The 24,245-nt window shown below is 37.3% G+C and overlaps 2 protein-coding genes across 6 annotated transcripts in view; one reads left to right on the top strand and one right to left on the bottom strand.

The window, feature by feature from the left end:
* Window positions 1-24,245, bottom strand: part of RB1 (RB transcriptional corepressor 1) — a 175,798-nt gene that overhangs the window by 40,248 nt on the left and 111,305 nt on the right.
* On the top strand, window positions 19,206-21,664 carry LPAR6 (lysophosphatidic acid receptor 6). The gene is given in 1 exon segment (NM_001194165.2): window positions 19,206-21,664. A coding segment is annotated over 1 exon segment (1,035 nt). The 5' UTR covers window positions 19,206-20,293; the 3' UTR covers window positions 21,329-21,664.

Below are 24,245 nucleotides of genomic sequence, written 5' to 3'. Positions count from 1 at the left end.
TTGTGTTTTTATATTTACAATAGATTTCTTTTGGATAGCATAGAGTTGGGTTTTGTTTTTCATCCACTCTGATAATCTCTGCCTTTTAACTGGGCTGCTTAGAGCACTGACATTTAATGCAATTATTAATATGATTAAATTCTACATCTATTTGTCTTATCTTTTTTTGTTGTTCCTTTTTTGACAAAGATACAAAAACAAATCAATAGAAAAAGGATAGCCTTTAAGACAAATGGTGCTGAAACAAGTGAACATCCATGGTGCCCTATCTCAGCACCCCCTAAAAAGAACCTCAACCCAAATCTCAAACCTTGTACAAAAATAAACTTAAAATGGATCATGGAATTAAAATGTGAAACTATAATTTTTTAAGTATAAGGGAAAATCTTCAGGATCTGGAGTTCTTAGATTTGACACCAAAAGTATAATCCATAAAAGGAAATAGTGATAAACTGGACTTTATCAAAATTAAAAACTTTTGGATGAGAAAGATGATGTGAAGAAGATGAAGAAAGAAGCTACAGGCCAAGAGAAAATATTTGCTAACCACATATCTACTAAAAAAGACCAGTTCTGAGAACATATAAAGAACCCTCAAAACTCAATGGTAAAAAACGAACAATCCAATCAGAAAATGAGCAAAGACATGAAGAGAAATTTCACCAGAGAGGAAATACAGGTCACAAATAAACAGGGAAAGGTTAATCAATATCATTAGCTATCATCCTGATGGGAAATGCAAATTATAACCTCACTGAGATATCCTTACACTACAGAATGACTAAAATAAAAAATAAAGACACCACCAAATGATGGAAAGAATGCAGAGAAAGTGGATCACTCGCTCATATATTGCTGGCGGAAATTTAAAATGATTCAACCATTCTGGAAAATACTTTTGCAGTCTTTGATCAAAGAAAATGCACAATAACCATACAACTCTGCAATTTTATTCATTAGGCATTTATCCCAGAGAAATGAAAACCCACATTCATACAAAATGCAAATGTTCATAGCAGCTTTATTTGTGATAGCCAAAAACTGGAACCTGCCTTGATATTCTTCAACATGTGTCTGACCAAAGAAACTGTAGTACATTCATACTACAAAATACTAGTCAGCAATAAAAAGGTATGAACTATTGATACATGCAATATCGTGACCGATCTCCAGAAAATTATACTGAGTGAGAAAAAAACTAATCCTGTTTGATTCCATTTATATAACATTTTTGAAATAACAAAATTTGAGAAATGAAGGGCAGATTAGTAGTGGCCAGGTATTAGGGACAGGGGTAGAGAGGCTGGAGGGATGTGGGTGCAATTGCTTGCGGTGGTGGATACATGGACCTACACATTTTCACCAGGTCAGGCTGCCTGGTGGAATGGTATATAGTGGAAACCCCTGAAGAGTGTCCCTCTACAGCCCTGATGTTTCTGGGTTGAGAAAGAGTCTCGGCTGTAGGGTCAAAGAGACTTCCTGGACCACGGTGTTTTTTGTGGCTAGGTCCCTTCTGCTGGTTTCACTTGCTTGCCAGGAGCTTCCTAATGGGGAAGGGAATCTTAGGAGTCCTAGGCTTGTTGGATAAAAGCACCTGAAGCAAAATGACTAATGCTATTTCCAGATATTGCTGACAGAGCAATATTGAAATAACCTATCTGTTAAAAAATTTTTTCTCCCTTTTTATTATCAAGACTGAATCAAAAAACAGATTCACTGAAGAAGAATTTTATTTATATTTATTTATTTATTTATTTTTAAGATGGAGATTGATTCTCACTATGCTACCCAGGCCATTCTCAAACTACTGGCCTCAAGTGATCCTCCTACCTCAGCCTCCCAAAGTGCAAGGATTACAGGCATGAGCCACTAGGCCTGGCTCATTGAAGAAGAATTTTAAAACTTCAATGTTTCAATTTGTAGTATAAAATACAAAGTTATTATGATTGAAGAAATTATTTCTTTTAATTCTCAACATTTAAAGAACATATATTCTTGTAACCTTTAAATAAACAGGATGCTAACCAAAGCATCAAAGAGTAAAAGACATTAACCTAATCACTGAATGGCGAGAAGAGAGAAGTCAGGGTGGAATGTGACTGAAATGGAACTGTTGACCTGAGGCTCTTTAATAAGAGACAGCTACTCTCTTAGAAGTATTTAGTTTCAGAACGCTGGCAAGTAGCCCAAAACAAAACAAAACATACATTCCTATTTTATGAGGTGCCATGAAAAATAAGAACCAGAAGTAGCCATGTAGAATCTTACCAAGTCAAAACACTGTTTAGAAATTTCTAATTGCCCCAAAGATCTTGGGGACATGAACATGGTGAGTGAATTTCTGGGAGGTGAGCTGGAAATACAGATTAGGGAAGGCCTTTTAAAGATGTTGATCAGTTAAAGGTTAATTCCCCGAGACAGCCACATGATTCATTCCTTATTAGCAAGGCCTTCTTTGACCTCCCTATATAGAACAGTAAGAGCCCACCCCCTTTTTCCTCCTAAATTATTTTTCTTCAGAGAACTTATCACCATATGACCAGTTGTATAATTGTTTATTTAGTGATTGTCTTCTCCAAATAAAATATAAGATCAGGGATTTTGTTTTATTCACTGCTATATTCCCAGTACCTAGAAAAGCACCTGGTACACAGTTACACTTCATAAATATTTCCCTACTGGATAAAAAAATAAATATCAATAAACCCAGAAATGAAGACAACATAAGCAGGAAAAAATTTTAATATGCCTGTCTTAATTTCCTATTTATATGGCCAGAGCAAAAATCCAGCAATCTTTTTTGGTTAGGCTGAAATAGACCACTTCTGTTTAACTAAAACAACAACAAAAGGCTGGGCTTTAACAGGGAGCCTTTTGTAGAAGCAGTCCTTTGGTCTTTGGTTTCTAACCTTTCTGGAGTAGTGCTTGTATCTGCTAGTATAGACAGGAAACCCTCAAAGTTTCCACACGTGTGAAAACAGTTGATTAAAGCAAGCACACTAGAAAACCAATAAAAAAAAGTGAACACAGAAATTTTGTTCTGAGAATAGATGGCTAGTGGCTTAGAATCATACCAATAATTCTTCTTTACCTTTGAGTATCAGTATCTGTTAAAGAGCTTGTCTCTTTCGTTGAATTCAGACTACTCTCTTTCGTTGAATTCCAATTGGGTTAAGAGCAAAACATTTATCTACATAAATACCTAAAGTCAAAATATGTTTTTGGTTTTAAGCATACTTGCATTAATGTTCAAAGCACTAGTCCTTAAAAATCAGTCATTTATAATAAAAAGAAAAAAAAAGAAAGAAATCTAATCAAATGTATAGTCATTTTTATTTTGAAGGCCAAAACTTAAAAAAAAAATACAAATATTAAATTTGGATACCTAAAACTGACTGAGAACCACTTTTAAGTTAAGGACAAAATGATATGCTTGTTTAGACACATTTCCCACTTTTTTGAATGGGTTGTTATTTTTTGTTAGTTTGTTCTAACAGACTTGTTTCTATAAAGAAATTTGTCATTTAACTATTCTGTAAATGTTATAACTCATATAATTCATATGATGGACTGATGTTTTCTTTCCACTTTATGTTGTTCTTGCAATAAAATTATTTAGTCAAATCTATCTAGAGACACAATCCTTCTACTTTCTGACCTGGGCGGGTTCGCCCCTCCTTAGGCAACCTGGCCGTCCCCTGCTCCCAGGAGGTCACCATATTGATGCAGAACTGCACACAGCCCAGAACTCCAGCGATCCTCCCACCTCAGCCTACCGGGTAGCTGGGACTACAGGCATGTGTCACTGCACCTACCAATCCTTTCTAGTTTCTTATGTTGCCCCCTCGTATCTTTTCTACATCTAACTCTACAATATTTTCTGCAACATGCCTCTGAGTCATTTCAAAGCACTGAACTTGGTTTGACTAAAACAATCCTTTTTTGCACTTACATTTCATAACATTACAACAATATGAAAAACCAGCAAATATAAATCTGGGAGTAAACAATGCTTAAACTTTTAATACATACAATTTCACTACTGGGAGCAAGAGAATTCAAGTATATCAGAGAATACCTTTCTAGCCACAAGCATTTAGCATCCAGGAGCATCCTGAGAGACCAATCCTTTTCAGCTTCTACCCCTCAGTAATAGGTAAAAGGTACAAGTCAATAAGTATTTACTTAAACTGAAGAGTACTTGGATTTCTGATAATAATCTGTGCTGGAAGGTGTTAAATTTGCTATTCACAGAAAACCCTGTTCTAATTATTTGAAAGCAGCAGAGATATTTCCTGCTTTTGTATAAAACTTGGCACATTATTATGTACAAATGCAAACTTTTTAAATAAATAAAGATGAAGCTAAAAATGAAGGATGGCCATCATACGATTTTAATGTACAAAAGGATGAAAATGTCTAAAATCTCTTAATCTTACATTTATATCATAATGTTAGAATTTAGTGTTTTTAAAAGTCTATATAGCTTACACATTTAAAAACAAAGTTCTTTGCTTAATATTTACCTAAGCTATGGACCAAGTTTCCTATTTTATGTCTGATATGGTTTGAATGTTTGTCCCTCCCAAATCTCATGTTGAAATGTGATCCCCAATGCTGGAGGTGAGGTTTGGTAGAAAGTGACTACATCATGAGGGTGGATCCCTCATGAACAGTTTAGCACCATCCCCTTGGTGATAACTGAGCTCTCGCTCAGTTAGTTCACAAGAGATCTGCTTGTTTAAAAAGGGTATGGGACCTCCTCCTTCCTCTTGCTCCTACTGCTACCATGTGACATGCCTGTTCCCCCTCCGACTTCTGCCATGAATATAAGCTCCCTAAGGACTCACCAGAAGCCGAAGAGATGCTGGTGCCATGCTTCCTGTACAGCCTGAAGAACCGTGAGTCAACTAAACCCTACTCTTTTCTTTATAAATTACTCAGTCTCAGGTATTTCTTTATAGCAATGCAAGAATGAACTAGCGCAACATCAGTAAGAAAAAAAGGGGTGAAAGCTACCTGTTACAATGAGAAAATCTGACTAGAAGTCAAGAAACTAGGATTCGAGTTCCCACTCCAGCAATAATCAGCTATGGTTTTAGTTTCCTAAGTTGTACTTGAGTGACTGGAAGGAGAGCTAAACTATATACCAAAGAAGATGAATGGCTAGTTGTAACAGGGGTAAGGTGGACTTTTATTATGAATTTCTAGGATCTAGTGCTAGCTCCAACATTAGAGGATATTAAGACTAATGCAATATACAACTTGTTAACCACTAAGCAAACTAACTTAGAAATATATGTGGTTTTTATAAGCAAAGCTTATGTCTATTTGATTTAAATTGGCTGTACAATAGCAAAAGTGCTAAAAAAGGCATACCAAATGCATCACATGATCACTTCTTTATCTGACAGAGCACAGGCATTCTATTTGGTGAAGAAAACAAAATAAATCTTATTGTTCCATGTTTTCCCACAACATAACCTTTATTTCTATAAAGTTAACATAGTATAGGTGATTTCATCTATAATAGTATCTTTTTGGAGTTTTACATTCAAAATTTGTTTTCATTTCATTTTATTCTGAAAACTCTTCATAAGGTCAAAAGGGCATATTATATCCATCTTAAAGTTCAGGGCAGTTTGCCCAAGGTAAGGTCAAAATTTAGAAATCAAGGATTCTGGATCTCTAGGTCACAGTGATTTCTACTATCCCTTTATGCATGCACTCACTGAGTTGTATTCTTTCATTAGACAAACATGTATAAGGAACTGGGTTGGGTACTTCTTGTGAGGACCCAGCTTTTAGTTTTGACTTCATTGTTCTCCACCAATAATCACTTTGTAATCCTAAGCAAGTCACAACTTCTCTGAATTTTAGTTTCTTGATCTGTAAAATTGAGACAATAATATATGCTCTTTCTATCATTCAAAATTCGTGTGGAGACTAAATTAGATAGAAAATTGAGGGTTGAAAAGAATTCTATAGGTCTAATTTAATACTCTCCTTTTACAAATACACAACAGAGAAGCTAAATTATTTGCTCAAGCTCGTGTTAATATTTTTTCCTTTAAGAGTTGAGGTCTCTCTATATTGCCCAGGCTAGACTGGAATTCCTGGGCTCAAGAGATCCTTCCACCTCTGCCTCCTGAGCAGGTGGGGCTCAGGAGATGCACATTAATTTTTAGTAACTGGGATTAGAATCCAGGTCACTTAACACCTAGTGAAACTGGTCCTTTCATTATACTTTGCAGCTTCTAGAGTGGGTGAAAAATTTTTGAAAGCTACAACCCACCTAGCCTTTCCCAGTTAAGGTTTTATGACCAAATTCAGCCTTTATGCAACAAGGCACATATTATATGTGAAGAATTAACATCTTCTAGGAATTCAGAGTAGGACTAGGTTACGTAGCATCCTTGAGAGAATGGAGAAAATAGTCAAATAGTTTTCTGTGTTTTGGGATGAGAAAGGCAGCATGACTATACTAATGGGACATTATTACCAGGAATGGCTCAAGCCTTCAAGACCTGAAACTTAAAATTTTGTATTCAACTGTAAAGGCTAGCCTTCATTACACATCATCTCCTCAAGAAGCTCTTTACTAAATTCGTAGACTCTCATCTTTATGTGTTACTAATAGCTATTGTTATATCTTGTATTGCAATTATTTCTTTGTTTTGTATTATTATTTTTTTCTTTTTTTTTTGAGACAGAGTCTTGCTCTGTCACCCAGGCTGCAGTGCAGTGGCATGATCTCTGTCACTGCAACCTCTGCCTCCCGGGTTCAAGCGATTCTCCTGCCTTAGCCTTCTGAGTAGCTGGGATTACAGGTGTGAGCCACCATATCTGGATGATTTTTTTGTATTTTTAGTAGAGACAGAGTTTCACCATGCTGGCTAGGCTGGTTTTGAACTCCTGACATCAAGAGGTCTGCCCGCTTTGGCCTCCCAAAGTGCTAGGATTACATGCATGAGCCACCACACATGGCCTTTTCATTCTTAATTGAATTGCATGAATATGTCTTAAAAGGCAAACTAAGTACTGTGGAAGTACAGAAAAGGAACTGATGAGACTAAGAAGACTCCATAGAAAAGACGTGATACGATTCTAAGAGCTGGAGATGAGGAAGCAGCAAGAGAGTTCAAAAAAAGATAAGGAAGAAGGGACAACTCAAGTGTATGCACAGATAAATATGCTTATTAAAGTTTTAAATCTTATCACAATAACATTTTCACTCCTCTTGATTTCCTTTCCCTACTTGTCTGAACCTGCTTCAACCATCATTCCCATCAACTTTTACTTTGCTATAATCATCATTCATCACCTTTTAAATCTTTCCTCTTCTACTTCCATCCAACTCTATAAAAGTTGGTTCAACTCTTTGAACTTGGGTAGATGACTCACATTCTGGTAAAAAGTACCATAAAGTATTAAGTGTTTACAATAATGAAAGGAAGGTAAATCACTTCCAAATGATACCAATAGACTTATGATAATACTAGTCTAGAATTTAAAATTTTTCCCCCTTAGGCTAAAAGATCTTTCTATAGAAAATAAATATATTCTGTCAACATAAATTACAAATGTTCATTTCTCAAATTGAAAAAGGTTTATTTGTTTCTACACTTAAATAGAAAATTTTATCATAATGAGCATCAAAAGAATCCCAAATGAGAAAACTGCTTTTTTCATTAGTATAAATTAGAGACGGAAGTCACATTTCACCATGGCAAACACGTGCTGCATGCAAAATGACTAAAGTAAGTTTAGAATAATTCTTTTAAAATTTTAAAATATCAGTGTTCCATATTTTTTTTCTTTCTTTCTTCTTTTAAGAGACAGTGTCTCGTTATGTTGCCTAGGCTGGAGTGCTGTGGCTATTCATAGGTGTCATCATAGAGCAACGAAGCCTCAAACTCCTGTGGCCTTAAGTGATCCTCTTGTCTCAGCCTCTAGAGTAGCTTCAACTACAGGTGTGTACCACTATGCCTGGCTCACACTTTCTTTTGAACTTAAATGAATTTATTTCTGTTTTAAGTCTCACATACTCTCTTATCTGATTTTTTTTTTTTTTTTTTTTTTTTTTTTGGCATATCCCCTGTTCTCAATGTTACGTACAATTTCAATTATGGCCTTCAAAACTTTTAATAAGAGAATTCTTTTTTTTTTTTTTTTTTTTTTTGAGACAGAGTCTCGCGCTGTCACCCAGGCTGGGGTGCAGTGGCCGGATCTCAGCTCACTGCAAGCTCCGCCTCCCGGGTTCACGCCATTCTCCTGCCTCAGCCTCCCGAGTAGCTGGGACTACAGGCGCCCGCCACCTCGCCCGGCTAGTTTTTTGTATTTTTTAGTAGAGACGGGGTTTCACCGTGTTAACCAGGATGGTCTCGATCTCCCGACCTCGTGATCCGCCCGTCTCGGCCTCCCAAAGTGCTGGGATTACAGGCTTGAGCCACCGCGCCCGGCCGAGAATTCTTTAAAGTTTTAATCAATTCCTGTTTGATCAATTTTATAGTAAAAGAACATGGTGTCTTACTGTGGAAAAAAATAGATCTTTTAAAGAAGAATGCTATTGAAACATAAAGGGAAGTCTTTTACAAAATATTTAATCTTATACATGTTTCTTGGGCAACCTGGTTTCAAAAATCAGAAATCCTTAAACATAAAGAATGTAAGGTGACTCCTTGATCTATTACACCTAAGAGGGAAAAAACTCAACCTGCAGAGGTTGCAGTGAGCCAAGATCGCACCACTGTACTCCAGCCTGGACGACAGAGCGAGACTCCATCTCAAAAAAAAAAAAAAAAAAAAGAACGAAAACAGAACCAAAACCCCAACCCAGCAGCTTAAGCACTGAAAGTATTCAAAGAATCAGAATCAGATGTCATTAAATTTTAAAAACCGACGCATTACATAATGAAATTCACTCTATTTCATTCTTTTTATTTATTTACTTATTTGAGAACAGGACTCTCTATCACTCAGGCTGGAGTAAAATGGTACAATCATAGCTCAATGCAGCCTCAATCTCCCAGGCTCAAGTGATCCACCCACCTCAGCCTCCCTAGTAACCAGGACTACAGGTGCACACCACCACACTTGCCTAATTTTTTGAAACAGGGTGTCACTATGTTGCCTAGGCTGGTCTTGAAATCCTGGTCTCAAGTGATCCTCTCATCTCAGCCTCCCAAAGTGTTGGGATTATAGGTGTGAACCATAGCTCCCGGCCAAGATTCACTATATTTTGAATTGGTTGTATATGTAGGCTATTTTTTTTTTTAAGACAAGGTCTTGATCTGTCACCAGGCTGAAGTGCAGTGGTACGATCAAGGCTCACTGCAGTCTCAACCTCCTAGGCTCAAACAATCCTCCCACTTCAGCCTCCCAACCAGCTGGGACCACAGGTTCACATCACCACATCCAGGTAATTTTTAAATTTTTTATAGAGACAGGATCTCCCAAAGTTGATACACTATATTTCAAATCAGTCTACATGGTCATTATGGCAACATTCCTAAAAAGGCTTGTCTTCCCCATTTTTTAAAGTTATTATACTTTAAGTATTGGGATACATGCGCAGAATGTGCAGGTTTGTTACATAGGTATACACATGCCATGGTGGTTTGCCGCACCCATCAATCCATCATCTACATTAAGTATTTCTCCTAACGCTATCCCTCCTCTAATCCCCCACGCCGACAGACCCTGGTGTGTGATGTTCCCCTCCCTGTGTCCATGTGTTCTCATTGTTCAATTCCCACTTATGAGTGAGAACATGCAGTGTTTGGTTTTCTGTTCCTGTGTTAGTTTGCTGAGAATGATGGTTTCCAGCTTCATCCATGTCCCTGCAAAGGACACGAACTCATCCTTTTTTATGACTGCATAGTATTCCATAGTGTATATGTGCCACATTTTCTTTATCCAGTCTATCATTGATGGGCATTTGGGTGGGTTCCAAGTCTTTGCTATTATAAATACTGCTGCAATAAACATACATGTGCATGTGTCTTTATTGTAGAATGATTTATACTTTGGGTATATACCCAGTAATGGGATTGCTGAGTCAAATGTTATTTCGGTTCTAGATCCTTGAGGAATCACCACACTGTCTTCCACAATGGTTGAACTAATTTACACTCCCACCAACAGTGTAAAAGTATTCCTATTTCTCCACATCCTCTCCAGCATCTGTTGTTTCCTGATTTTTTAATGATTGCCATTCTAACTGCCAGGAGATGGTATCTCATTGCGGTTTTGATTTGCATTTCATTAATGACCACTGATGATGAGCTTTTGTTCATATGCTTATTGGCCACATAAATGTCTTCTTTTAAGAAGTGTCTGTTCATATCCTTCCCCCACTTTTTGATGGAGTCGTTTGCTTTTTTTTCCTGTAAATTTGTTTAAGTTCCTTGTAGATTCTGGACATTAGCCCTTTGTCAGATGGATAGATTGCAAAAATTTTCTCCCATTCTGTAGGCTGCTTGTTCACTCTGAAGATAGTTTCCTTTGCTGTGCAGAAGCTCTTTAGTTTAATAAGATCCCATTTGTCAATTTTGGCTTTTGTTGCCATTGCTTTTGGTGTTTTAGTCATGAAGTCTTTGCCCATGCCTATGTCCTGAATGGTATTGCCTAGGTTTTCTTCTAGGGTTTTTATGGCTTTAGGTCTTACAGTTAAGTCTTTAATCCATCTTAAGTTAATTTTTGTATAAGGTGTAAGAAAGGGGTCCAGCTTCAGTTTTCTGCATATGGCTAGCCAGTTTTCCCAACACCATTTATTAAATAGGGAATGCTTTGCCCAGTGCTTGTTTTTGTCAGGTTTGCCAAAGATCAGATGGTTGTAGATGTGTAGCATTATTTCTGAGGCCTCTCTTCTGTTCCATTGGTCAATATATCTGTTTTGGTACCAATACCATGCTGTTTTGGTTACTGTAGGCTTGTAGTATAGTTTGAAGGCAGGTAGTGTGCTGCCTCCAGCTTTGTTCTTTTTGCTTAGGATTGTGTTGGCTATATGGGCTTTTTTTGGTTCCATATGAAATTTAAAGTAGTTTTTTTTCTTTTTTTTTTTTTTTTTTTTTTTTTTTTTTTTTTTTTTTGAGACGGAGTCTGGCTCTGTCGCCCAGGCTGGAGTGCAGTGGCGCGATCTCGGCTCACTGCAAGCTCCGCCTCCCGGGTTCACGCCATTCTCCTGCCTCAGCCTCCCGAGTAGCTGGGACTACAGGCGCCCACAACCGCGCCCGGCTAATTTTTTGTATTTTTAGTAGAGACGGGGTTTCACCGTGGTCTCGATCTCCTGACCTTGTGATCCGCCCGCCTCGGCCTCCCAAAGTGCTGGGATTACAGGCGTGAGCCACCGCGCCCGGCAAGTAGTTTTTTTTCTAATTCTATAAAGAAAGTCAATGGTAGCTCAATAGGGATAGGATTGAATCTATAAATTACTTTGGGTGATATGGCCATTTTCACAAGATTGATTCTTCCTATCCACGAGCATGGAAAGTTTTTCCATTTGTTTGTGTCCTCTCTTATTTCCTTGAGTAGTGAAGTTTGTAGTTCTCCTTGAAGATGTCCTTCACATCCCTTGTATGTTGTATGCCTAGGTATTTTATTCTCTTTGTAGCAATTGTGAATGGGAGTTCACTCATGATTTCGCTCTCTGTCTATTATTGTTGTACAGGAATACTTGTGATTTCTGCACATTGATTTTATATCCTGAGACTTTGCTGAAGTTGCTTATCAGCTTGAGATTTTGGGTTGAGACAATGGGGTTTTCTAAATAGACAATCATGTACTCTGCGAACAGAGACAATTTAACTTCTTCTCCTCCTATATGAATATGCTTTATTTCTTCCTCTTTTCTGACTGCCCTGAACAGAACTTCCAATACTATGCTGAATAGGAGTGGTGAGAGAGGACATCCTTGTCTTGTGCCACTTTTCAAAGGGAATGCTTCCAGCTTTTGTTGATTCAGTATGATATTGGCTGTGGGTCTGCCATAAATAGCTCTTATTATTTTGAGATATGTTCCATCAATATGAAGCTTATTGAGAGTTTTTAGCATGAAGCAGTGTTGAATTTCATTGATGGCCTTTTCTGTATCTATTGAGATAATCATGTGGTTTTTTTTTTCATTGGTTCTGTTTATGTGATGGATTATGTTTATTGATTTGCATTTGTTGAACCAGCCTTGCATTACAGGGATGAAGCCGACTTGTTTGTGGTGGATAAGCTTTTTGATGTGCTGCTGGATTTGGTTTGCCAGTATTTTATTGAGGGTTTTCACACTGATATTCATCAGGGATATTGGCTGAAATTTTCTTTTTTTGTTGTGTCTCTGCCAGGTTATGGTATCAGGATGATGCTTGGCTTATAAAATGAGTTAAGGAGGATTCTCTCTTTTTCTATTGTATGGAATAGTTTCAGAAGGAATGGTACCAGCTTCTCTTTGTATCTCTGGCAGAATTCAGCTGTGAATCCATCTGCTCCTGGGATTTTTTTGGTTGGTAGGCTATTAATTACTGTCTCAATTTCAGAACTTGTTATTGGTCTATTCAGGGATTCGACTTCTTCCTGGTTTACTCTTGGGAAGGTGTATGTGTCCAGGAATTTATCCATTTCTTCTAGATTTTCTAGATTATTGGCACAGAGATGTTTATAGTATTCTCTGACGGTAGTTGGTATTTCTGTGGTATCAGTGGTGATACCCCCTTTAGCATTTTTTGATTGTGCCTATTTGATTCTTCTCTCTTTTCTTCTTTATTAGCCTTGCCAGTGGTCTATCTATTTTGTTAATCTTTTCAAAAACACCAGCTCCTGGATTCATTGATTTTTTGAAGGGTTTTTTGTGTTTCTCTCTCCTTCAGTTCTGCTCTCACCTTAGTTATTTCTTGTCTTCTACTAGCTTTTGAATTAGTTTGCTCTTGCTTCTCTAGTTCTTTTAATTGTGGTGTTAGGATGTCAATTTTACATTTTACATCCTTTCTCTTTCTCCTGTGGGCATTTAGTGCTATAAACTTCCCTCTAAACTCTGCTTTAGCTGTGTCCCAGAGATTTGGGTATGTTGTGTCTTGGTTCTCATTGGTTTCACAGAACTTCTTTGTTTCTGCCTTAATTTCATTATTTTCCCAGTATTCATTCAGGAACAGGTTGTTCAGTTTCCATGCAGTTGTGCAGTTTTGAGTGAGTTTCATAATCCTGAGTTCTAATTTGATTGCACTGAGGTCTCAGAGACTGTGTTATGATTTCCATTGTTTTGCATTTGCTGAGGAGTGTTTTACTTGCAATCATATGGTCAATTTTAGAATAAGTGTGATGTGGTGCTAAGAAGAATGTCTATTCTGTTGATTTGGGGTGGAGAGTTCTGTAGATGTCTATTAGGTCTGTTTGATCCAGAGCTGAGTTCAAGTCCTGAATATTCTTGTTAATTTTCTGTCTTATTGATCTGTCAAATATTGACAGTGGGGTGTTGAAGTCTCTCACTATTATTGTGTGGGAGTCTAAGTCTCTTTGTAGGTCTCTAAGAACTTGCTTTATGAATCTGGGTGCTCCTGTATTGGGTGCATATATACTTAGGATAGTTAACTTTTCTTGTTGCGTTGATCCCTTTACCATTATGTAATGCCCATCTTGTCTTTTTTGATCTTCATTGGTTTAAAGTCTGTTCTATCAGAGACTTGGATTGCAACCCCTGCCTTTTTTTTTTTTTTTTTTTTTTTTTTTGCTTTCCATTTGCTTGGTAAATCTTCCTCTGTCCCTTTATTTTGAGCACATGTCTTTGCATGTGACATGAGTCTCCTGAATACAGCACACTGATGGGTCTTGACTCTTTATCCAACTTGCCAGTCTGTGTCTTTTAACTGTGGCACTTAGCCTGTTTACTTTTAGGTTGATTTTGTTATATATAAATCTGATCCTGTCATTTTGATGCTAGCCAGTTAGTTTGCTCATTAGTTGATGCCCATTAGTTTCTTCATACTGTTGATGGTCTTCACAATTTGGTATGTTTTTGCAGCAGTTAGAACCAATTTTTCCTTTCCATATTTAGTGCTTCCTTCAGGAGCTCTTGTAAGGCAGGCCTAGTGGTGACAAAATCTCTCAGCATTTGCTTGTCTGTAAAGGACTGTATTTCTCCTTCACTTATGAAGCTTAGTTTGGCTGGATACAAAATTCTGGGTTGAAAATTCCTTTCTTTAAGAATGTTGAATATTGGCCCCCACTCTTTTCTGGCCTGTAGGGTTTCTGCAGAGAGATCTGCTGTTAGTCTGATGGGCTTCCCTTTGTAGGTAACCCGACCCTTCTCTCTAGCTGCTTTTAACATTTTTTCCTTCATTTCAACCTTAGTGAATCAACGATTATGTGTCTTGGGGTTGCTCTTCTCGAGGAGTATCTTTGTGGTGTTCTCTGTATTTCCTCAATTTGAATGTTGGCCTGTCTTGCTAGGTTGGGGAAGTTCTCTTGGATAATATCCTGAAGTGTTTTCCAACTTGGTTCCATTCTCCCTGTCACTTTCAGGTGCATCAATCAAATGTAGGTTTGGTCTTTTCACATAGTCCCCTATTTCTTGGAGGCTTTGTTTGTTCCCTTTCATTCTTTTTTCTCTAATCTTGTCTTCACACTTTATTTCATTAAGTTGATCTTCAATCTCTGATATCCTTTCTTCCACTTGATCAATTTGGCTGTTGATACTTGTGTATGTTTCACAAAGTTCTTGTGCTGTGTTTTTCAGCTCCATCAGGTCATTCATGTTCTTCTCTAAACTGGTTATTTCAGGTAGCAATTCCTCTAACCTTTCTTCAAGGTTTTTAGCTCTCTTGCATTGGGTTAGAATATACTCCTTTGGCTTGGAGGAGTTTGTTATTACCCACCTTCTGAAACCCACTTTTGTCAATTCATCAAACTCATTCTCTGTCCAGTTTTGTTCCCTTGCTGGCAAGGAGTTGTGATTCTTTTGAAGAGAAAAGGCATTCTGGTTTTTGGAATTGTCAGCCTTTTTGTGCTGATTTTTCCTCATCTTCATGGATTTATCTACCTTTGGTCTTTGATGTTGGTGACCTTCAAATGGGGTTTCTGTGTGGACGTCCTTTTTGTTGATATTGATGCTATTCATTTCTGTTTGTTAGTTTTCCTTCTAACAGTCAGGTCCCTCTGCTGCAGGTCTGCTGGAATTTGCTGAAGGTCCACTCCAGACCCTGCTTGCCTGGGTATCACCATTGGAGGCTGCAGAACAGCAAAAAATGCTGCCTGGGCCGGGCGCGGTGGCTCACGCCTGTAATCCCAGCACTTTGGGAGGCCGAGACGGGCGGATCACAAGGTCAGGAGATCGAGACCACGGTGAAACCCCGTCTCTACTAAAAATACAAAAAATTAGCCGGGCACGGTTGTGGGCGCCTGTAGTCCCAGCTACTCGGGAGGCTGAGGCAGGAGAATGGCGTGAACCCGGGAGGCGGAGCTTGCAGTGAGCCGAGATGGCGCCACTGCACTCCAGCCTGGGCGACAGAGCGAGACTCCGTCTCAAAAAAAAAAAAAAAAAAAATGCTGCCTGTTCCTTCCTCTGGAGGTTACATCCCAGAGGGGCACCCACCAGATGCCAGCCAGAGCTCTCCTGTGTGAGGTATCTGTTGACCACTACTGGGAGGTGTCTCCCCAGTCAGGAGGCATTGGGGTCAGTGACTCACTTGAAGAGCCAGTCTGTCCCTTAGCAGAGCTTGAGCACTGTCCTGGGAGATCTGCTGCTCTCTTCAGAGCCAGTAGGCAGGAACATTTAAGTCTGCTGAAGCTGCACCCATAGCCACCCTATAGCACCCTTCCCCGAGGTGATCTGTCTGAGGGAGATGGGAGTTTTATCTGTAAGCCCCTGACTGGGGCTGCTGCCTTTTTTTCAGAGATGCCCTGCCCAGAGAGGAGGACTCCAGAGAAGCAGTCGAGCTACAGTGGCTTTGGTGAGCTGCAGTGGGCTCTACCCAGTTCTAACTTCCTGGTGGTTTTGCTTACATTGTGAGGGGAAAACCACCTACTCAAGCCTCAGTAATGGCAGATGCCCCTCCTCCCACCAAGCTCCAGCATCCCAGGTTGACTTCAGACTGCTGTGCTGGCAGTGAGAGTTTCAAGCCAGTGGATCTTAGCTTGCTCTGTGGGGGTGGGATCCACTGAGCTAGACCACTTGGCTCCCCGGCTTCAGCCCCCTTTCCAGGCAAGTTAACAGTTCTGTGTTGCTGGTGTTTCAGGTGCCACTGGGGTATTGAATAAAAAAAAAAAAAAATCCTGCAGCTAGCTCAGTGTCTGCCCAAATGGCCACCCGGTTTTGTGCTTGAAACCCAGGGCCCTGGTGGTGTAGGCACCCGAGGGAATCTCCTGGTCTGAGGGTTGTGAAGATCATGGGAAAAGTGTAGTATCTGGGCCAGAATGCACTGCTCCTCATGGCATATTCTGTCATGGCTTCCCTTGGCTAGGGGAGGAATTTCCCTGGTCCCTTGAACTTCCCTGGTGAGGTGATGCCCCACCCTGCTTTGGCTCGCCCTCCATGGGCTGCATCCCCTGTCTAACGAGTCTCAGTGAGATGAGCTGGGTACTTCAGTTGGAAATGGAGAAATCACCCACCTTCTGCATTGATTTCGCTGGGAACTGTTCCTGTCTTCACCATTTTAACAGACTCAAGCTGTTCCTGTCTTTACCATTTTAACATCTATCTGGCTCTGTTTAATTTTCACTCCCCTCCAAAAAATCCATACGATAAATAAATTGATTCTCAGAGTTAACTTCCAGAAGTATAGAGATCTCAATTAAAATAACAGTTTGCCTGAGTTTATCAAATACAAAAGTATCTATTAAATACAATTGATTCTATGGATTCATTACCTCCCTTTGCAAGTAGTTACTCTGTATCTTTCCAATTCTAACCTAAGAATTTTTCAAAGTTTCTAAATTCCCCTTTGGTTCCTTAGTTAGAAGCCAAATTTAATATCTGGAAAAAATGCAATATTCAATTATCTTCTTCCCATTGAAACAGTCCCTCTGCTACTGCTCTCCCTCAGTAGGAACAACTTGCAACAAAATTCAAGTTTATGATTCACTCATCAGCAAACATGTGAGAATCATCTACAAAGAACCAAGAATTGTGTTAAGAATTATACAAATATTTACTATGATACTGATAATATTGAAAAACCTAATTCAACAAATAGTAATCTATCCATTTTTAAGCCCCAATAACTCAAACACTTTGGGAGGCCGAAGCGGGTGGATGACTTGAGGTCAGGAGTTCAAGACCAGCCTGGCCACATGGTGAAATCCTCTCTCTACTAAAAATACAAAAATTAGCTAGGTGTGGCAGCGGGCGCCTGTAATCCCAGCTACTAGGGAGACTGAGGTGGGAAAATCGCTGGAACCTAGGAGGCAGAGGTTGCAGTGAGACAAGATCGCAGCAGTGCACTCCAGCCTGGGCGACAGAGTGAGAAAACAAAAAGAAAAGAAAAAAAGAAAAAGAAAAACTATAGATGAATGATTTAAGTGAATAACAAGTCAAGTGAGTAATGACAATATGTAGGAGAATATTCCAAATAGAATTAATACATTTTAATTCTTTGAATGAGAAAATGCCATATTCAAAATGAAAGTAAAAGTAGGACAAGATCAGCATATACAACTGCATATATTTCATTAAAGATGACTAAAGAGGAGACTATCAATTTGAAAGAAGATTACTAAGATTTTACGGTTTTTTTAAACATACTGAACCAAATTTTTTTTAAAAAGTAAGACATAATTACTAACAGAAAATTTTTTCCAATGAGAATACAAGCTTATTAACTAATTACTCCTTTTTTCATTAATGCTCACTCAGCTTCTACCAGTCTTCTAATGAGAACACACACATACCTTTTTTCTATACCAAATGTGATACAAAGATATTCAACCCTTCAAATTTTTAAGTATTGGTTATAAGTAATACTCATCTTTTTTTGTCATTTGATAATAGATGAATTTTCTAGTCCAGACAGTAGAAATAGATTATAGTTCATCAACAAATGACAAAAATTGCTGAGTGTGAAAGAATGGTGCAAAACAACACAAAAGATATTACTGTAATAAGTTATTTTTAAGCTAGCTAAGTAATTTATGAGAAAAAATAAATTATTCTTAAATTACTTAATACCCAAAAGGAAGAGTTTCAGCTTAAACTAGACCAAATTCAAAAAGATAATAACAATAAGGCATAACCAGATCTAGCCTTTTCTGAAAAAATATTTAAAACAAGAAAAACATGTGCTATAGAGGTTGTGATATCCTCAATCTTTGAGGAAATAACACCTATATTTAACTACCCTCACCTTACACACACTTTCTTCTGATTTTGTTTTTAAAATGTAAGTATACTTTTTTTTTTTTTGGAGATAGTCTCGCTGTCGCCCAGGCTGGAGTGCAGTGGCTTGATCTCGGTTCACTGCAACATCTGCCTCCTGTGTTCAAGCGATTCTCCTGCCTCAGCCTCCCGAGTAGCTGGGACTACAGGCACACACTACTGAACTAGGCTAATTTTGTATTTTTAGTAGAGATGGGGTTTCACCATGTTGGCCAGGCTGCTCTTGAACTCCTGACCTCAGGTGATCCACCTGTCTTGGCCTTCCAAAGTGCTGGGATTACAGGTGTGAGCCACTGCGCCTGGCCCAAAATATGAGTATACTTTAAATATAAATATATAGAGAAACCATTCATAGAAACTTTTAAATGAAGACAAATCTGAAATATATTCCAATATATAGTTAATGTCATATTAAGGGGTTAAGGGAAGAGCTGGGAGGAAGAAGAAAGATAAGACTATGAACCTAAAATTTAGCCAGGTAGTAGGATTTTTATTCTCTAAACCTTATTTCAATCAATTTAAGGTTAAAAAAATTTTGTTTAAAAGGATGCAACTTCATTTTGTGCTTAAAAAGTAAGATTAACACCACACCAAAGATAAACATTCTTGAATTTGTTCTTTGGTGAAATGAGTAATTTAAAAATTTAAACAGCTCTAAAATATTAATTCAACTTCATAGGAAAGAGGAAAGAATGTTAGAAAATTGCTTATCAAAAAATAATGAGACCCAGGATAAGAGCTACTCATAATCATAACAATTAAATATTGAGGATTTTTCAGAAACCGAGTCAAATGCTTTTTATACATTAAAGATTAAAGGCCCCCGTTTCATAGTCATTGAACAGTTCTTTGAAATGCTATGTAAAGATATCACTAATAATTGCAATTTATAAATACACACCCATATACATTTTCTTTTCTAAAATGTCATATCCCAAACACGAAAACAATCGAATAGCAGAACAACAGGATTAATAGTGTTTTTTTTTTCTTTCAATTATTACTACTGAAACAAATCAAACCAACTGAGAGGTTGCCAGCACCCCAGAAGGCATTTCCGCATAAAAAGAGTTAATGAGCAGACCTCGCAGTTAAACAGCCAGTGACCATTTGCAAGCCTCCTAGGTATATTCCCAGCAGACACACTATCAGATTAAAGGAAGTGCAAACAAACTGGGCTGAAACTTTCTTTGTCAAAACCCAGCCTCTTCTTCCTGTGATGTCATATTACAAATCTAGCAAGCCTTTCTTTTTCACTTCAGAGAAAGCGACCTCAAGATACAGCTGGCAACTGAGGAAAAGGCCTCAATTCGGCAAGCGCTAACATGCTTGGGAATTTATTTTGGAACCTTTAAAAGACTCTTCTGCTTACCCACCATCTGGGATCCACTGCAGGAAAACAAAAAAGGAAAACTTCATTTAAAAGAAGCAAGAAGTAAAATGGGACAAATTCGGAATGTTTAAGTCTCTGAAACTCTGCACTGAAAAGAAAATAAGATTGATAACTTAAGCTTAACATTCTGAGGCATAAAGAAACATTAACTTTGGAGTATTCATCTTGTCTACTGATATAGAAGTTTAGAAGACAAGTGGTTTCATTCTGATCACAGATCACATCTTTTCTTTAAATTTATAATCCTATGGGTTGGCCTCGTTGACTGTATTTTTTAAAGGTTGCTCGTCAGTTAACTGAGCCTTGGAATTCATGGATTTTCTAAAGACTAACAAATGAAAATATTTTCCTGTTGAAGAACCCAGCGGAAATTTTACAGCAACAAATTTCATGTTTCTTTTGGATATTTTTGAGAAAAATGAAATATTTATAAAACCATCCAAAGATCCAGATAATTTACAAATAAATTGAAGGTGATAATATGAATACCAAAGGAGACTGCAGCTGATGAAAGTGCTTCCAAACTGAAAATTGGACGTGCCTTTACGATGGTAAGCGTTAACAGCTCCCACTGCTTCTATAATGACTCCTTTAAGTACACTTTGTATGGGTGCATGTTCAGCACGGTGTTTGTGCTTGGGTTAATATCCAATTGTGTTGCCATATACATTTTCATCTGCGTCCTCAAAGTCCGAAATGAAACTACAACTTACATGATTAACTTGGCAATGTCAGACTTGCTTTTTGTTTTTACTTTACCCTTCAGGATTTTTTACTTTACAACACAAAATTGGCCATTTGGAGATTTACTTTGTAAGATTTCTGTGATGCTGTTTTACACCAACATGTACGGAAGCATTCTGTTCTTAACTTGTATTAGTGTAGATCGATTTCTGGCAATTGTCTACCCATTTAAGTCAAAGACTCTAAGAACCAAAAGAAATGCAAAGATTGTTTGCATTGGTGTGTGGTTAACTGTGATCGGAGGAAGTGCACCGGCGGTTTTGGTTCAGTCTACCCACTCTCAGGGTAACAATGCCTCAGAAGCCTGCTTTGAAAATTTCCCAGAAGCCACATGGAAAACATATCTCTCAAGGATTGTAATTTTCATTGAAATAGTGGGATTTTTTATTCCTCTAATTTTAAATGTAACTTGTTCTAGTATGGTGCTAAAAACTTTAAATAAACCTGTTACATTAAGTAGAAGCAAAATAAACAAAACTAAGGTTTTAAAAATGATTTTTGTACATTTGATCATATTCTGTTTCTGTTTTGTTCCTTACAATATCAATCTTATTTTATATTCTCTTGTGAGAACACAAACATTTGTTAATTGCTCAGTAGTGGCAGCAGTAAGGACAATGTACCCAATCACTCTCTGTATCGCTGTTTCAAACTGTTGTTTTGACCCTGTGGTTTACTACTTTACATCGGACACAATTCAGAATTCAATAAAAATGAAAAACTGGTCTACCAGGAGAAGTGACTTCAGATTCTCTGAAGTTCATGGTACAGAGAATTTTATTCAGCATAACCTACAGACCTTAAAACGTAAGATATTTGACAATGAATCTGCTGCCTGAAATAAAACCATTAGGACTCACTGGGACAGAACTTTCAAGTTCCTTCAACTGTGAAAAGTGTCTTTTTGGACAAACTATTTTTCCACCTCCAAAAGAAATTAACACATGGACATTTTAAAGTCTTTAGTATAAAGAAAATTTGTATTCAATGTGTTAAGCATTAACATGTATTTTATTTGTGTATACACTCCATCTGATTTTTCTGAGCCATTTTGATTTGTTCCTTCATTAAAAAAATCTCTTAAAGTTATTCAGTGTCTAAAAGTGACTGATTTAAATTATGTGGTGACAATCTGTAATGTCTTTGAATGATTTACTAAATTATACTAATTTATATAAGTTTAAGTATTTAATATTTTTATTCAACATACCGTTTTTATTTTGAATTAAAACAACTAATCGTATTTGTTAAACTATGATTAACAAATGAGAAAGAAGAGTAATTTGAAATAATCAAATGTTTTGGGAGTACTTTAAAATACATATATAACTAAAAACGTAGTCTTCTGTAGAAATGGTGACATATTAACATTGTTGTAAGATCTTGAGCAGTAACACACTGATAACATTTGGGGAGTTTGGTTTGTGTAGGCAATTTGTAGAAAGCAGATGCTATCTATATGGTATGTTTGAAGTTACTATTTTGATTTTCTGTATATAATGCACTCAATTTCAAAATGACACATGCCACAAAAATTAAGAGGGAGAAAACTAATAAAATGTCATTTTGCTAAGTTTTTAGTTAGCAAAAAAATAAAATACTACCATAGGTACATTTTAAAGGCGCACTTACATCACAGTCAAGAACTTACGTTTTAAGTATGTTAGGTCAGAGAAACACCAGAGATAGTGAAATATAGTACTTGGCATTTAGAAAGTAATATACAGTCACATGTTGCTTATGATGCTTGCTTAGGTAATTATGTCATGCAAGCATCATAGTGTGTGCTTACACAACCCTAGAAGGTATATACTACTGTACACCTAGGTTTATATGGTATACCCTATTGCTTCTAGGCTACAAACCTATACAGCATGCTACTGTAAAGAATACTTTAGGCAACTGTAAAATAATGGTACTTGTGTATCTAAATATATCTCAACATAGAAAAGGTACAGTAAAAATACAGTATGATAATCTTATGAGACAACCGTCGTATATGTGGTCATTGACCAAAATGCTGTTATGTGATGCATGACTATAAATATTTTCTTTTCCTTCACTCTTCTGGCCATTTTAAGCCAAATATTGGACAGTTCAAAACATTATTTTAAGTAGGCAAGATGTTATTGTATGTAAAAATGATTTATTAAGGACACAGTTCCTTTCATTATAAAGCAACAAAACTACAAGGTCAAAAAACTAAACAAAACTATATTTTCATTTCACTAAACATAAAATGGGTATGGCTCTGAGGTATACTTTAGAAAAAAGTACCAAGTACACTAAAACTTTTTTATTATCCAACATATTCGTTTTTTAAAAAAATTCAGGCCGGGCACGGGGGCTCACACCTGTAATCCTAAAACTTTGGGTGGCCGAGGCGGGTGGATCGTAAGGTCATGAGATCAAGACCATCCTGGCCAACATGGTGAAACCCTGTCTCTACTAAAAATACAAAAATTAGCTGGGCGTGGTGGCACATGCCTGTAGTCCCAGCTACTCGGGAGGCTGAGGCAGGAGAATCGCTTGAACCCAGGAGTCAGAGGTTGCAGTGTGCCAAGATTTCACCACTGCACTCCAGCTGGGCAACAGGGCAAGACTCCATATCAAAAAATAAATAAATAAATAAATTAAAAATAAAAAATCAAGCAGTTCTCCAAAGTTAACTAAAAAAGAAGGGCTTCTATTTAAGAAAAAGGACATGTAATTAAATTCAGCATCCAACCTATCTGATTTTTACTGTCTTAATCTTTTAAGTCCTGAATACAACTTGGACAAAAAATTCTTTTAAGACAAAAATTTGATTTTTGCTGTTCTCTAGGTTTGAGCTGCAATGATTTCAGAAAAACCACAATCATTTGCTAGACAGGTAAACCCATTTTCAATAAAATAACAGTGGGGGGTTTTCTTTAGGGATCCATGTTTTCCTTTAGATAAACCTAAAGCAAAATACATCTTTAATGCCTTCAGCCCAGGAATTCCAGGTTACAGTGAGATATGATCACACCACTGTACTTCAGTATGGATGACAGAGCAAGACCCTATCTCAAAAAAAGAAAAAAAATAATAAAGAAAGAAAAGAAAAATGCTTAGAACAAACCCAAAAACTAGTGAAGAATACTAACCATGGTCCTTTATATCCCAAGAGAAGTATATACATAATATAAGTGTGTTTTCTTCCATTGACTTGAAATCCCTTTATTTGATATCACACTTCAGTAAATAAAAATACACTCTTTCTTAAACATACTGAGTTGAAAAGCAACTACCAATCTACCAATCTGGGGCAAACGGGTGGAGAATTCTGTAACTTTGAGATTTCTCGGAACTCTCCTCAGTTTAAAGATCTCAACTTAAGGCAAGATCGCAAAGCATGAATATAACTTTAAAATACAAGTAAAACAGTCATTAAATAGTTGTTATTACTATGTTCATAAACTTTTTGGTGTCTCTTGTCAACAGGAAGATAAATGAATCAAAAGTTTTGTAAGATTCTTCATAAAGCAATACATAACAGATAACAAACATAGTTTTCTCATCTAGAACTTCAAATACTGGGTAAATCTTACCTATGGGAAAAAAGTGTACCAGAACAAAATTTATTTTCCTTTGTTAGTGTTGTACTTTGTGGTAAATCATATATTCTGAGGGTTTTCTCTTCCCTTCCCCCTTTATTCAGAAAAACCTATATTAATATTAGAACTCTGATAATTTTACTTTTCATTACCTGAAAATGATAGCACTAAGCCCCCC

Source organism: Macaca mulatta, chromosome 17, assembly GCF_049350105.2.
Source record: "Macaca mulatta isolate MMU2019108-1 chromosome 17, T2T-MMU8v2.0, whole genome shotgun sequence".
Taxonomy (NCBI): Eukaryota; Metazoa; Chordata; class Mammalia; order Primates; family Cercopithecidae; genus Macaca; species Macaca mulatta.
Note: the sequence above shows the minus strand (reverse complement) of the source record. Positions and strands in the feature narration are given on the sequence as shown.